The sequence below is a fragment of the Sorex araneus genome, chromosome 1 (assembly GCF_027595985.1).
Source record: "Sorex araneus isolate mSorAra2 chromosome 1, mSorAra2.pri, whole genome shotgun sequence".
Taxonomy (NCBI): Eukaryota; Metazoa; Chordata; class Mammalia; order Eulipotyphla; family Soricidae; genus Sorex; species Sorex araneus.
The window spans coordinates 438,111,872-438,127,310 of record NC_073302.1 but is presented as its reverse complement, the minus strand read 5'-3'; the positions used below and the strand labels follow the sequence as shown (position 1 = coordinate 438,127,310).

General features: G+C 58.2%; 1 protein-coding gene across 1 annotated transcript; it reads right to left on the bottom strand.

The window, feature by feature from the left end:
* Positions 1–12: 12 nt before the first annotated feature.
* Positions 13–12,558, bottom strand: LOC129398788 (ras-related protein Rab-19-like). Its single transcript, XM_055129536.1, has 4 exons — positions 12,379–12,558; positions 10,978–11,161; positions 6,807–7,045; positions 13–105 (listed from the first exon to the last, which is right to left on the bottom strand). The coding sequence occupies exons 1-4, from the start codon at positions 12,556–12,558 to the stop codon at positions 13–15; spliced, it is 696 nt and encodes a 231-aa protein (XP_054985511.1).
* Positions 12,559–15,439: the final 2,881 nt, after the last annotated feature.

Genomic DNA, 15,439 nt, shown 5'->3' with positions numbered 1-15,439 from the left:
CGGTGGGAAGTTTCAAGGATACCGGTGCCGGGTGCAGACAGAGCTGGACGTGGACCCCCCAGGGCTGCTGGACTCAGTGGGCGCGCACACGGTCTGCTTCCCCTCCTGTAGAGACGCAGTGCTTTTAGCCTTAGCGGAAACGCGCGGTGTAGCGGTCTGGGCCGAGGTTGGCGAGTAGGTGGGAGCCCAGCGCAGTGCTGGGGTTTAGTTAGCCCCGGAGCAGTGTTGGCTGGCTCGGGTGATTGTAAGTAGAGAAGCGGGACTCGGCCGTAGAGGCGAGCACCATCTGGTGAGCCCATCTTTGAACACGAACTGGGCCTCGGTACAGTTTTATTCATGTTTTAGGATCCCCTAGCCTTCCCAGCCTGGGCACTTTGTTTGGCAAACTTTGGTCCTCATTTGAGGGGTTTTGTTGTCAGGTTTTTGTGTTCTCGTTTTTGTGGGTGTTTGCCTCATTCCATCCCGAGCTTGGCAGGTAGTCATGTGATTCACAGCCATGGTCCATGGTGTATCCTGTAGCGGAGTCATTGGTCCTCCATGATAACGCCCTGCTTTCCCACGGGAGGGGGGGTCATCATTCACGAGACAAGCAAAAATCCAGTTATTAGACTTCCTGAAAGGGAAATTTCAGCTTTGCATTTTGTTGCTCTGTTTCCTAAAAATAACTTGGAGATGCTCCTCATTGGTCCGTCTGCTGCTCTGATTCCTTGGACCCCGCCTGTTCACTTTAAGGACACAAGGAATTGTTGCAGAGGTCTCTGTATTTGGCAGCTGCCCTTTTGTAAGAAGCACTTTTCCCAAATAAAACAATAAAAACAAAGCCTGCTTTCTGTGTTCTGTGGTCAGCTGCCGCAGCCCTGCTCCGTGGGGCGGTCACGGCCACCCCCGCATCCCTCGGTCCCGTCTAGCACCCTGCCTGGCAGCTGCGATGCTTGCAATAAAGAGCAACCTGACAACTGGAATCCGGTGGGTTTTGTAGAATTGACAAGTCTTGGCGGCTTTTGGGGGTGTGGGGTGGTTGAGCCACACCTGGCGGGTCCTGGGGTGCCTGTGTGACAATGCAAGTGGGCTCTACTTTGTGCAAGCCAGGTGTCCCCACCCCCTCCTGGCTCCGGCCCTCCCTGGTCTCCAGCCTGTGTCTTGCCCCCGAGGGGCGCTTGGTGGATCCCAACACTGTCGGTGCGGAGGGGATTCCCGCGGTGTGGTGGCGGGCTCGCTGCTAGGAGCCATGCCCATGTCCTTCGAGACGGGCGCTTGGCTGTACTGCCCGGTTTTACTACCTAGGGACCGTGCACATGTGCCTTTGTCACAGTGGCACTGGTCTCTGAAGCTCATGGCCACAGGCCACTGGGGGCCACTGCTGTCCCCCTGGAGGAGTGGCAGGGCAGGGAGTGCCGGGCTGTGTTTGGGAGGCTCAGAAAGGTCTCGGACTAGAGAGGGCCGAGGCTTGTCAGCCCCGCCCTGCTGACCTGAGTGCCATGCAGTGATCTAGACTCACCCTGGGACTTCCAGACGCTTGTGTTCGCCCTGTTGGGGGGTGGGTCGGGAGGAGAGGGCGCGCCTGGCTCCTGAGATCTGGGCCCACGTCTCAGGCCTTGTGTCCCGCGTGTCTGTAAGAGTAAATATTTCTGGGTGCAGAGGTAATACAGCGGGGAGGATGCTTGCTTTACACCTGCTCACCCAGGCTTGGTCCGTGCCACCACTTACAGTCCCCAGACCCTGTCAGGTGTGGCCCGACCCCCAGCCCTGTCGCCAAATGCATCATTCATGAATCTAGATGGATTCTTCAGGAGACTAGCGCTGTATGGTGTGTCTAGGTCTGTCAGAAGCACTGGCTTAGTTGCTTTGTTGGAAAATCAGGCAGCTAGAAGGGTTTTTATATGGGTGTGACAAACAGTTTAAATATAACTTTAAAACATGGGGCCTGGGGGCTGGAGCGATAGCACAGAGGGTAAGGCGTTTGCCTTACATGCAGCTGACCCGGGTTTGACTCCCAGCATCCCATATGGTCCCCCGAGCACCGCCAGGAATAATTTCTGAGTGCATGAGCCAGGAGTAACCTCTGTACATCAGTGGGTGTGACCCAAAAGGCAAAACAAAAAAAAAAATAATAAAACATGGGGCTGGAGCAATAGTACACGGGAAGGGCGTTTGCCTTGCATGCGGCTAAACGGGTTAAATTCCCAGAATCCCATATGGTCCCCCAAGTACTGCCAGTAGTAATTCCTGAGTGCAGAGCCAGGAGTAACCTCTGTGCATCGCTGGGAGTGGCCAAAAAAAAAAAAGTTTAAAATATTTGGAATAGGGGCTGGAGCACAGCGGGTAGGGCATTTGCCTTGCAAGCGGCCGGCCCGGGTTCAAATCCCAGCATCCCATACGGTCCCCTGAGCACCGCCAGGAGTACTTCCTGAGTGCAAAGCCAGGAGTAACCCTTGTGCATCGCCAGGTGTGACCCAAAAAGAAAAAAAAAATATTTGGAATAATGCAAAGGAAGTGAAAAGAGCCTAGGGATGCATCTCAGGTGGACAGTGAGCCTAGGAGATACTTGGTTTGGTTTGGTTTGGGGGCCATACCCAGCAGTGCAGAGCCCTCCCTGGCTCTGTGCCCAGGGACCACGCTGGGCAGTGCTCCGGGGGCTGTTTGGGGTGCTGGGGATCGGATCCAGGTGGGCCGCACACAGCCGCACACAAGGCGGAAGATGGTATCTGGGATACCAGACCAGCTCTGAGCCTTCTCGGCCCTGAGAATCTAGCGAGTGTTTCCGGCGGAGGCCGTCCTGACGGGCACGCACTTCCCAGGGCCCCTTGCAGCTGGAGTGCTCCCCCGGGGGCAGGGAGGACGCTTGCTTGTAGGCCGCCGAGCTGGCTTCCACAGCAGGGCCACGGATGGTCGCCCTGAGCACTGCTGGGCACTACTGGGCACGGCCCCAAACAGTGGGGTTGGGGGAGGGGACATGGCATAACGTGGACATAATATGGGAGAACGGGCCCTCTCCCGTGTGCTGTGAGTGTTGGCGGGACCGTGCAGCTGGTGTGTGCATTGCTGTGTGCAGCCAGAGAGTAGGGAGGGGGTGCTGGCCTTGCACGCTGCTGGCCCGAGTTCAACTGCCGGCTCCACATAGGGTGATCCCAGAGCGCAGGAAGAAGCCCTGAACACAGTTGGTGTGCCCGCCCCCACATCCCTCAATCGCTGTCAGTCAAATAATGGGTCCCCAAACACCACCAGACAGGACCCTTGAGCGGGGTCAGAGCACACAGGCCTCAGGTTTCAGTGGCAGCGCCTCCTGGGTCTCCTCGCTGGGAGACACCCTGAACGTCCTGAGCTCCAAGTTGGGTGTGGCCCCGACACAGATGCTCCTGTATCATCACAGTGCATGGTGGCACTGCAGGACAGAATAGCGCCACTGTTGCAGTGACCATGCTAAAGCGTAGTCCCGAGTGCAGTGAAGCGTGCCTGCAGCCCTGGCCCTTCGGCATTCGGGATTCCAGGTGAGCTTTACCTTGGCCTGGGGCGGGGGCAGACTCCAACTCCGCCCTTCCAGAACTTTCCTGCCAGCCATACTGCCCGCCTTGGGCATGCCACTCCCTCCCCTGAAACCCCTCTGAACCCTCACCCTTGGGGCCAGGGAGCCAGGGGCCAAGGCGCTGACCTGTAAGGTCCCCCAGCACCACTAGAGGTCACTCCTGAGCACAGGACCAGGACTAAGCCCTTAGCACTGCCCCCTGTGACTGAAGTCCCCCCCCCCCCCGCCCGCCCGCCCCATGTCAAAGAGAACATTAAGTGGTTTAGAAAATACTCACAAAGGAGAGTGTTGCCCGCGAATCTCGAATCTTGCAGCTTTTTCATCCTTCCTGTTCTGCCCTTTCCCCAGCTCCCCAGTCGCCCCAGAGGTGATTGTCTGAACTTGTTATTGTGTTTTGTTTTGGGGCCACACCCTGCCAGGGGCTGGACGGGTCAGCTGTGAGGGAGGCAGCCAGAAGACAGGGTGGCCTGGTGAGTGGCTCTGGGTGAGTGCCACCTCCGCTGGGGCACGCACCAGGACACGCCAGCCATGCCTGTTAGGGCTGACTGACACTCAGTGTGTAGTGAAGTCACCTCTCCGTGCTCCGGCAGCTGAGGGACGCTGGTGCCATGGCTCTGGCCCGCGTGGATGGTGTCGCTGCCCATGCAGCTTCGGGTTCGTGTCCTGTGTTAGCGGTCACGTGGCTGGGTCAGGTGTTTACCCTTTGACAGATGGCCCTGTGCTTGACCACGCCCCGCCCTCCCCTCCCCCCCCAGGGAAAGGCATGTCTCTAGTTTGATTCTGCTGTTTGCTCCCCCCTCTCCTAATTCTTGGCTAAAATGGAAGTCGGCCTGACCTCTGGGGTCAGCATTGTCCCCAAAAAATGGTCCTGGAGGCATCTGAGCCTTCATTGTGGCCCTGTGCGGGGGTGGGGTGTGGCGGGGGTCCATGCTGTGCGGAAGGGGGTTGTGCGCGGTGCTGTACAGGAAGCTCTCTGGCCGCAGAGAGCGTCGGGCTGAGGCGCTTGCCTGGGTGCTGCTGTCGGGTCCCTCCCTGGCACGTGGTCCTTGAGTGCAGTCGGGGAGGCCAGAGCAGCCCTGGGTGAGCCCCAGACAGCAGCAGAAGGCTTTCATGCCTGTGCGAGTCGCACCCAGGGCTTCTCCCATGCCAGGGGTGTGCTCGGTGCCAGTTCAATTTCCACCCCCCTTATTGGGCCATACCCGCCTGTGCTAAGGGCGTACTGCCGACCGGGCTGAGGGCGTCTACCCGGGGCTGCCAGGGATCGAACCTGGGTGTCCCATGAGCAAGGCAGGCGCCCGCCCCGCTGTGCCGCCTCTGCAGCCCAGCTGCTGCTCACTAAATGCACCCGGTGTCCCGGCACCTGCCCGCCAGCAGCGGTTTCATTCTCAGCAGTCAGAGGTTGGCGCTATCTCGGTGTCTCGGTGGAGGAAACAGTCACTCTCACCTGTGACTTCCTGAGGGGTCCCCCCAGGCCCTGCCTGACCCCCGTGCTGACTCCACTGTCCTCGCCTGCAGAACAGGCTCTCCGCCAGCCCTGCCCCTGCCCCCTTCCCTCCATCGCTTCCTGCAGCCCTAGAAGGAACAATATGCACTTCCCCCATTGGGGGGCAAAGTGGGGGTCCCTCCCAGCAGTGCTCAGTTGTCATTCAGGGCTCTGCATGGGGGGCCATATGTGCTGCTGGGAGTTGGAACCCAAAGACAAAACCCAGAAACCGGGTAGGAAGGCCAGAGAGAGAGTCCCAGGGCTGAGCCTCACATCCTGCTGACCCTGATGAGAAGCCCCCTGGCACCTTGCATTGTCCTCAAAGAACCACTAGGGGTCACTCCTGAGCACAGAGCCAGGAGTATCTCCTGATCACTCCTTGATGTGCCTGCCCCCCTCCCCACACACACACACCCCACCACCACCAACAAAATCTAGTGAGAAGAAACTGGGGTTTGGGGCCGTACCATGAAGTGCTCAGGAGCTAATCCCCGTTGGTGCTCAGGGGACCTCGTGTGGTGCAGGGCTGAACCCGGTCGGCTGGTACAGGTAAGAGCCTTCCCCCCGTGCTCTCTTGGATGGTGGAATTGGGATCGTAGATTCCTTTCGTACGTAACCGACACCAAGTGCTGCAGGAGGCGCCTTTGGGGGAGGTCAGGCCACACCCGGTGGTGCTCGGGGATCGCTCCTGGCGGTCCTTGGGCCTCAGGGCTCAGGAGCAATCCTGGGGGAGCACTCTCGGCCGTGCTCTGAACTGGAGTCGTCGGGGACCGTCCCGGGCAGACGGTTCCCTGCCGGTGCTGGGGTTGGCCCAGCTCCGCTGGCCCTAGGGTCCTGTGCTGCATCTCAGCGGACAACCAGCTGTGTCCAACAAGGTTTATTGCTCACGGGGTCTGCAGGCCTACGAGGCCAGGATTGGTTTGATACTCGGTACACACTGAGGTGCTCTGCGGACACTGGCGACTCTGTCCCAGCTCAAGGGACAGCGGGCAGGTGACTCCGACTCTGCACAGTTAGAGTGGACGGTGTCGTGTCTGAGGAGATGGGCACACAGGGCAGCCGCTGACCCCAGCAGGACGCGCCCCCACCCTCACCAGCATTCGGGCCTGTCGCTGCTCCCTGTGCCCAGGCCGGGTTCCTGGAGATGGCTCCGGAATGTTCCAGACCTCCTGTCTCCTCCCTTGTCTTCTCATCACTCTTCAGTCAGGGCCGAAGGGGAAGCGCGCCTGGGGTACTCAGACCGTCTATGGGAGAGCGCCGGCCCCCACTGCGACCCGGGCAGCTCCCTGGCTTCTGCAGGAGAGAAAAGGCCCAGGGGACATGCCAGAGCAAACCTGTCCTGTCCAGTCTGGCTGTTCCAGGGAGGCCAGCAGAGGGACTTGGCCCTCCTTGTGGGGAAGGCGAGTGGCAAGCAGCTCCGGACCCGGGGTGGGGCAGAAACCAGGCACTCGGCAGACACCGGGAACTCTGCAAACACTGGGGTCCTCAGCACACAGGGCAGTACTCTGCAGACACTGGGTACTCTACAGATTGGGTAATCTATAAACGCTGAGACAAGCAGACACTGGGGTACTCCGCAGACACTGGGTACTTTACAGACACGGGTACTCGGCAGACACTGGGGTACCTGGCAGACACTGGGTATATTCTGCAGACAGGGGTACTTGGCAGACCCCGGAAGCGTGCTCAGCAGGAGCACTTACTCTTCTTGCTTGCACCCTGGGAACCCAGTCTCACACCTTTGGAACCCAGTCTCGAACCCTGGGAGCCCTGTCTCGCACCCTGGGAGCCCTGGCTCACACCCTGGGAGCCCTGGGAGCAGGGGGCCAGCACGATGGCTGTGGAGTGGTTGACGCTGCTCAGGGCGGGCAGGCTGTTGCGGGCGATCAGTGGCTTGGCCGAGAGCTCGAAGGCCTCGTTGATGTTCCTGGACTCCTTGGCCGAGGTCTCGAGCGCCACCAGGAGGCCGTGCTTCTCCGCCATTGCGCAGGCTTGCTCGAACAGCACCTGCCGCCTCTCCCACTGGTCAGACTTGGTCCCTGGAAGTAGGGAGGTAGAAGTTGGGAGCCGTGAACCGCTTATTCCAGTTTGTTTTTTCTAAACAGACTTTGAGGATTGCATTTTAGATGGGGCCGTGGCACTCCGGCTTTCCAAGCACGAGGCCTGGAGTTGGACCCCTGAGCCGAGCTTGGTCCCAGCAGCTCTGCCCTCAGGCCTGGTGCAGCAACACAGGAGCAGGTGTGTGCAAGCGTCCAGCAGGACAGTGCCCTCCCCCCAGGCCCCAGCCAGGAGAAACATCCCCTCACTGCAGTACAAGGACATTCACCCTGGCACACAAAACTCAAACACCGTCGTGGGTAGCACGAAAGGGGGCGCTGTCGAGCCCATCTTCTGCCACTGCCAACACAGGGTCGGCCAGAGGGGCGTGTTCTCGTCTCTGCTTTCATGATGAAGAAAGCTTTTACTGGAACTCGGTGGGAGACATGTGTGTTCAAGAGAGAACACGGGCTTGTCCACAGTGGGGACAGGCCAGCGACATCTGTGCTCGAGAACACGGGCTTGCAGAGGTGCGTGTTTTAGTGGTACGACAGGTCTCTGCTCTGAAGACCTGGTGGTGCTCAGGGCTGACTCCTGGCTCTGTGCTCAGGGATCACTCCCGGCAGTGCTTGGGGACCGGATGTGGGTCAGCTGCATGCGACATCTGTGTCCTGGCCCTGTGCTTTGTCTGAGCCCTAGGATGTTTTTCCCAGTTGAGAATCTAGACAGTAAACTGCGCAGATGCGCATCCCCTCCGCACTGACAGTGTCTGACACCATCTCAGCACTCTCGGAACAGGCCCAGTTCCCCAGAGAGCCCAGGACCGAGGGGGCTGGCCTAGGGGGGCGTCCATCTCTGCACCCCCATCCCGCAGGGGGACTAGGATGTCTCGAGGCGGCATCCAAAGAGAAGCTCCCAGGGACGGAGGATTTCTTGCCTGTGTTGACAGTGAAACCAGGCGGGGCCGGTTCCTCCACCTGGTTTTCATTATTGTCCCCTGAGGGGCCTTGTAGCCCACCTCTGTCTCCCAGCTCCCCCTTCACTCCCCTCCCAGGAAGAACTTGACAACAGTTGAATGGAAACCAGGATCCATTTGCAGGAAGTTGCAAATACACAGATCCTGGGAACCACCCAGTCCCCCGTGGGCCACCTCTAGCCACGGCACGAGATCACAACCAGGAAATCACCACTGACATGACCCACAGACATGACTCAGAGCCTGCCAGCCACACTTGCATGCCTGTGTGTGTGTGTGTGTGTGTTTTCGTGTGTTGGAATATGTATATGCATGGGCATATATGTGAGTATGCATGTGGATGTGTGCATGTGTGTACACATGTATAGGTTTGCATATGTATCACTTTAGCCCCGTTGCACATCGATTTGCTCGAGCAGGCACCAGTAATGTCTCCATTGTGAGACTTGTTACTGTTTTTGGCATTTGAATACACCATGGGGAGCTTGCCAGGCTCTGCCATGTGGGCAGGATACTCTCAGTAGTTTACCGTGCTCTCCGAGAGGAATGGAGGGCAAAAAAAATTGTCTATGTGGGGCTGGAGCGATAGCACAGCGGGTAGGGCGTTTGCCTTGCACGGGGCCGACCCGGGTTCGAATCCCAGCATCCCATATGGTCCCCTGAGCACCGCCAGGGGTAATTCCTGAGTGCAAAGCCAGGAGTAACCCCTGTGCATCGTCGGGTGTGACCCAAAAAGCAAAAAAAAAAAAAAAATTGTCTATGTAATAAGTGTAAATAGGGGGTTGGGGGCATGTTCAGCAGTGCTCAGGGCTTACTGTGACACTGTTCAGGGTCCACTCCTGGTGTGGTGCCAGGGATCAAGCAGGGCACGAGCAAGGCAAGGCAAGGGCCTTAACCCTGCAGCACGTCTCCCACCTCTGCTCCCACTCCGTCAGTGTCTGGCCCCGTGGACTGGGACAGAGCCAGTCCTCCGTCCTTCCTCCTCCTTCCCAGGCCAGCTGTGCGGCTCACCCCTCCTGCTGCCACACTCCATCCCGCACACGGGCGTGTCTCTGGCGTGTCTCTGGCGCCCCCGGGAATCCAGCTACACGCAGCCAGGTGTGTGGACGCGGCCATTGCAGGGTGCAGCCACCACTGAGCCCCACCACCCAAGGAGCACTGGAGTCAGGAGTGAGGCCCAACCAAGAAGCAAGACTCCCTGCAAGGGTCAGGACCCCAGGCCTGAGTACTGCAGCCTCGTGCACGGGCGCCCCCTGGTGGCCATAACGGGCTGACAGGGACGGAAATGGGATGAACTATGACTGGGGTCAGTCAAACTGGCAAGTGCATGTGGCTGGAGAGAATCTTCCAGAGTGCAGCAGGCAAAGGCAGGTCTGCTCCTGGGCACAGCCCCCACCCCAGCAGCAGCCTTGGTGTGCCAGACACAGCCGCAAGGAAGGCCTTGCAGAGAATCAAACATGTCTCCTCTTTGGGTTGTGGGGATAGGAAGTTTGGATGACTCCTGGTGACACTCAGGGCTTAGTCCTGGTTCTGTGCTCAGGGATCACTCCTGGTGGGGCTTAGAGAACATATGGGGTGCTGGGGATCAACCCAGGTCAGCTGTGACAAGTCAAGTGCCCTCCCCGCTGTGCTGTGACTCTGCCCTCCTGAGCACGCCTGATGTGCCAGGAATAAGTGCTCTTTACCTCATTAGATGTTGATTTTTGCAGGGGGGCTCTCCTGGCAGAGTTCAGGGGGCTACTCCTGGCTGTGCGCTCGGGGCTTTGAACCCAGAGTCACAGCAGAGGGATCTCTCCTGCCCTCATTAAATCATTTTATTGTGTGTGTGGGGTGGGGTGGGATTTGGCTCTGTGCTCAGGAGTGCCCCCTGGCAGTGCTCGGGGAAGCCTCTCTAGGGTGGGCAGCTGCTAGCCCAAGGCCCTGCCTGCTGGATTCTTTTCATGCGAGGAGTCTGAGTGGTCCTGGGCACTTTGCCAAATGACGCCGAAGCCCAAGATCGTCGGGCTGACCCCGCTCGTGCCTCTCTGCTTCTGTCACCCCTTGTCAGGGCTGGCTTGGGGTCCTTTTGTGTGTGTGTGGAGGGTGCGATGATTGATCCCGCTTGTGGCAATACTCAGGGCCCGGCTTGCTTGGTCCCGGGGCTCCTGGGGTGTGTTGCTGGTGGTTTCAGAGACCATGTGGTGCAGGGATGGGACCTGGTCGGCCTCAGGCACGGCCACGGCTTTACTTTTTTTTTTTTTCTTTTGCTTTTTGGGTCACACCCGGTGATACACAAGGGTTACTCCTGGATCTGCACTCAGGAAATTACCCCTGGCAGTTCTCAGGGGGCCATATGGGATGCTGGGAATCGAACCCGGGTCTGCAGCTTGCAAGGCAAACACCCTCCCCACTGTACTATTGCTCCAGCCCATGATTTACTTCTCGTACTATCTCCAGCCTGCAGAGCTTTTTTTCCTTAACAAATTCACAGCCCATGCTCATGTCCCAGGGGTCAGTGACTCTGATGCTACTTCCTGGGCCAGACCTGCCCTGAGGTGCTGTCTACTGCTGTGCTTTCTGGGCTGGGGGCAGGATCCCTCTCATGCCCAAGGGTCAAACTAGAGTCTCATCCATTCTCGGCCTGGACTCTACCACTGATCTCCCTTCCAGCCTCAGCCCTGCTGGTTCCTGGTTCCTTTGCACCGTGTGTGTGTGTGTGTGTGTGTGTGTGTGTGTGTGTGTGTGTGTGTATGTATGTAGGGGGGGGGAAGCACTAGGCATGCACCCCACAGTGCTCTGGTGCCCCTGAGGATGCTGGGGATCAAACTCAAGGCCTCAGCACAGGCCAGGTACGGACTTGCCAGGTCCAGCTGCCTCCTGACCACTGCCACGCTCGCCATGAGCAAGTGTGTCGCAGAGAGCTGAGCCCCAGCAGGGGGCTGACTGGGTTGCCCGAGGCCTCAAGGCTCTCATACAGACCCATCAGCATGATGACCGTGTCGGTGGCTCCGTACTCCTTCACCTCGTCAATCCAGTGTGGAACAGACTCGAAGGAGGAGCGCCTCGTGACGTCGTAGGCTATGATGGCCGCGTCCACCCTGCGGTAGTAACTCCGCGTGATGGCCCCGTAGCTCTCCTGGCCTGCGGTGTCCCACAGCTGCATCTGGAGGGGGCAGGAGCAGAGGGAGTCGGGTGCAGCCCACCTGACGGGCACAGCTCCCTCAACTCTGAAAAACACAGTTTCCTGGAGTCACAGAACTGCAGGGAGGGCGCTTGCCTGCTCCTCCTAGCCAATCCGGGTTCGATCCCCGGCACCCCATGGAGGCCCCGGAACCCTCCAGGAGTGATTCCTGAGCACCACTGGGGGTGGATCAAAAATCCAAAATAAAAGGCAGTTTCAGGGTCAGAGAGATGGTACAGCAGGAAGGCGGTGCCTTGCACTTGGCTGATACAGGTTCAACCCCCGGCAGCCCCCATGGTCCCCGAGCCCTGCCAGGGGGATTCCTGAGTGGAGCCAGGAGCCACCCCTGAGTATTGGCAGTGTGGCTCCAAAATACATAAGTAAGTAAGGCGGCTCTCTGGGCCTCCTTTCTAGGATATGGGCTCAGGGATCTGGTGCCACCTGGGTTGTTACTTCCTGTTCCTCACCCGACACCGAGGTATGCCCAGGCTTCGGGGTCTCCACCGGAGGTGCCCTGGCTGGGAGGGTGAACCTGTTGTCCTGACGTTTCGTGTCTTTTGCTCTTTTTAAAAAACTCTTTTTGGTTTGGGGCCACACCCAGTGAATTTAGGGATTGTCCTCGCTGGGTGCTCGCAGTTGCTCACAGATGTGCTCAGGGAAGCGGGTAACGCTCTCCCTCTGGCGCTAAGATTGTGTTATCTTATCACACACCCAGCTCTGCTCCAGGTTTACTCCTGGCTCTGTGCTCAAGAGCTCATTCCTGCAGTGCTGAGGTTTGGACCCGTTTGATCCCTAACACTGCATGCAAACCCCGGACCTGCCAGGAGGGATCTCTGAACATCATGTGACATGGCCCGAAACCAAAACCAAACAAGTAAAAGGAGAAGAAAGAAGACAGAACGGTCACTTGCCATGTCCCATGTGTGTGACTAGTTCTGTGCACTTTATTCACGGTATCTGCGTGTGCAGGAATTTGACTCCCGGTAGCCATAGAGAAGTGGACACACCTGCCCTTTACATGGTGACATGGAGCGATGGTTTCTTTCATGCTTTTCCTTGTCTCGATGCTTTGATTTTAAAGACCCCCAGGACTTGGGGGTGGGGGGCTGATCCTGTAAGAGGTTCCTGTTCTCTCTTTACCCCACTCCTTCCTGAGACTTGTATCTGCTTGAGGAAACCCCAGCCTTGCCCCCCCCAACCTTCACTTTCTTGCCGTCTATGTCCAGGGAACGCAAGATGAAGTCCACGCTGATGGTGCTCTGCTGCGCTGCGCTGTAGACCCCGGTGGCGAAGTGCTGCAACACGCATGTCTTGCCCACGCCAGAGTCCCCGATGATAATGACCTTGAACTGGAAGTCGAAGTTGTCGTCCAGGGCCATGGTGAGGCTGGGGAATTAGGTGGTTCTGCTCGCTGGCTCTGAGCTCAGGAGGGAAGGAGAGACCCGCTGAGTCACCAGGAGATGCCCCGTGACCGTCAGCACGCCTGCCCTCGGGGGACCCACATGCGTGTTGAGTGGGGGCCAGACTCAAAGCTTTCCCCGCCGTCCTCTGCGTGGCCCTGTGCACGGTCAGCACTGAGATGACGCTGGGATGGAAACCCTAGTCGGGGAGACCGCGTGTGCCTGAGAAGTGGGGTATCACAGGAGACCCCACCATTGTGCACCTGCCTTTCATCAGCAGACTCACGTCTCGCTCCCGTGCACCCCCAGAGTGGTGTTGGGAGTCGGGATGCCCAGGCTCCCAGCAGCCAGTGCGGGGGCAAGATGGTCAGGTGCGGGGGGCCGGAGGAAAAGGACAGTAGGGAGGGCATTTGCCTAGCACGTGGCTGATCTGGGTTCGATCCCCAGCATCCCATAGGGTCCCCCCAACACTGCCAAGGGTCATTCCTGAGGGCAGAGCCAGGAGGAACCATTGGCATCACAGGCTGCGACCCAAACAGCAATAAATAAATAAAGGAGATATCTTAAAATATATATATTTTATATATAATATATATTTTATATGTATATATATTTTAAGATATCTCCTTTATTTATTTATATATATTACATGTATACACATATATATTCATAGTGAGGCGTGGGCCAGAGAGAGCTCAAAGGGCTGAGCTCAGGCTTTGCGTGCAGGAGGCCCGGGCTCCGTCCCTGGCACCACATGGTTCCCTGACACCTCCAGCAGCACTGCTGGGTAAAGCCCCGAACCAAAGAAAAGATAAAGGGTGGCACAGCCAGCGGGGAGGCTGTTTTCCTTGCGATTAGCCGACCCCAGTTCCACCCCGAGCACCGCCAGGAGTAATTCTCGAGCATGGCAAGGTATCGCCCAAAAACCAAATATGTATCTACATTGCTGGACTCCATTTTCTAATATATCTCTACACACATGCACACTCACACACAGACACACACACACACATTACATATTGTACTTTTTTTTTTTTTTTTTTTTTTTTGCTTTTTGGGTCACACCCAGGGATGCTCAGGGGTCATTCCTAGCTGTGCACACAGGTATTACTCCTGGCCGTGTTAGGGGACCATATGGGATGCTGGGAATTGACCCCGGGTCAGCCACGTGCAAGGCAAATGCCCTTGTGTGCTATCACTCCAGTCCCCATTTGTACTTTTTGAGGGGGAAGTCTGGGTGTCACATCTGGTTGTGCTCAGGGATCACCCCTTCTACACACACACACACACACACACACACACACACACACACACACACACACACACATAAACGCACACACACAACTCCTGTGCTCTGGTCTTTGAGCCCCGCAGGCACTGCCACACTCTGGTTGCTCAGGTGTGGCTGCTGGGGTGCCCTTGCCCACCTCCCGCCGGGGTGTCCACCTGCTGCCCTGCGCCTCTGTGCCCAGGAGACCGGCCTGAGCCCTTCCTCATGACAGCCCAGCAGATAGTCCAGCAGGGCCCATCCCTGTTGCCTTCTGCTGCTCCCTGGGGCGGGCGCCCTGGTTGGGTTCCTTGTGTCCCACCTCCCGCTTGGAGACCTGCCCAGCAGGAATCGACACCCTTCTCCAGCCCCCAGGCTGCCTCAGTCTAGGGTAAGCCCTGAGCAGGGCTGTGATCCCCCCAACCAGCCCTGCCCCCGACACCCCCAAACAGAGTCCTAGAAAAGGCGACGGCTGGGTTGGAGTGATAGCACATTGGGTAAGGCATTTGCCTTGCACCTGGCCTACCCGGGTTCGATTCCCAGCATCCTTATGGTCCCCAGAGCAGCGCCAGGAGTGATTCCTGAATGCAGAGCCAGGAGTAACGCCTGCACAGGTGTGACCCAAAAAGCAAAAAAAAAAAGAAAGAAAAGAAAAGGCGAGGGGGCTCATCAACCCTCGGACGGAAAAGCCCCCGAGTCCCAAGTGGTAAAATCCCAAGTTCCCCAAGGGCTCCCCCAGTTCTCCAGGCCCCCCTGATGTCCAGGACAGAGTGAGCGGACCCCCGCCCACACAGCCCACCCTGGGCGCCCACTTCGCCCTCCTCTGACTTTTCCAATGACAGAAAAGCCCTTGCACTCCCAGGACCTGGTCCCCGACTCCTGAGCTGAAATCAGACCCCCAGGCCTCCCCGCCCCTCCCACACCCCTACCCGAGGCCAGACGCCCCTGACACCGTCCTGTGGAGAGAAAAGCGCCCCCACCCCGGCCACAGCACCCACCACCCACCCCGCCCCGCCTGGCGCTCACCTGCCCGCGTTCCCCAGGTGCGAATCCCGTGCTCGGCCCTCGACCCTTCCACCTCCCGACACGCAGCGCAGCAGGAACTGCAGTCCTGCGCCCGGGGGACCGTCGCGCCCAAGAAAGCGAAACAAAGGCCCGGGCCCCGCGCAGCCGTTCGGGCCAGCCAAAGGCCAGACTCCAGCATCCGGGGCTGGGAGCGCCCAGGCTCCTCCTTCGCCGTTTTTTTTTTTTTCTTTTTGGGTCACACCCGGCGATGCACAGGGGTTACTCCTCACTCTGCACTCAGGAATTACTCCTGGCGGTGCTCAGGGAACAATATGGGATGCTGGGACTCGAACTAGGGTCGGCCACGTGCAAGGCAAACGCCCTACCTGCTGTGCTATCACTCCAGCCCCTCAAGTATTACTTTTTACCACTGAAAAATTCGAGGCTAAATGTCCCGTCCCGCGGGACCAAGTTATTCCAGGGTCTGAAGAGGCGCTACCTGAAATAGCAAGGGCGAGAAAGAAGAGGGAGACCAAGCAAGGAACTGTTGTCAAGGTCTCGTTTATTGAAGGAAAGTTTACAGAATAT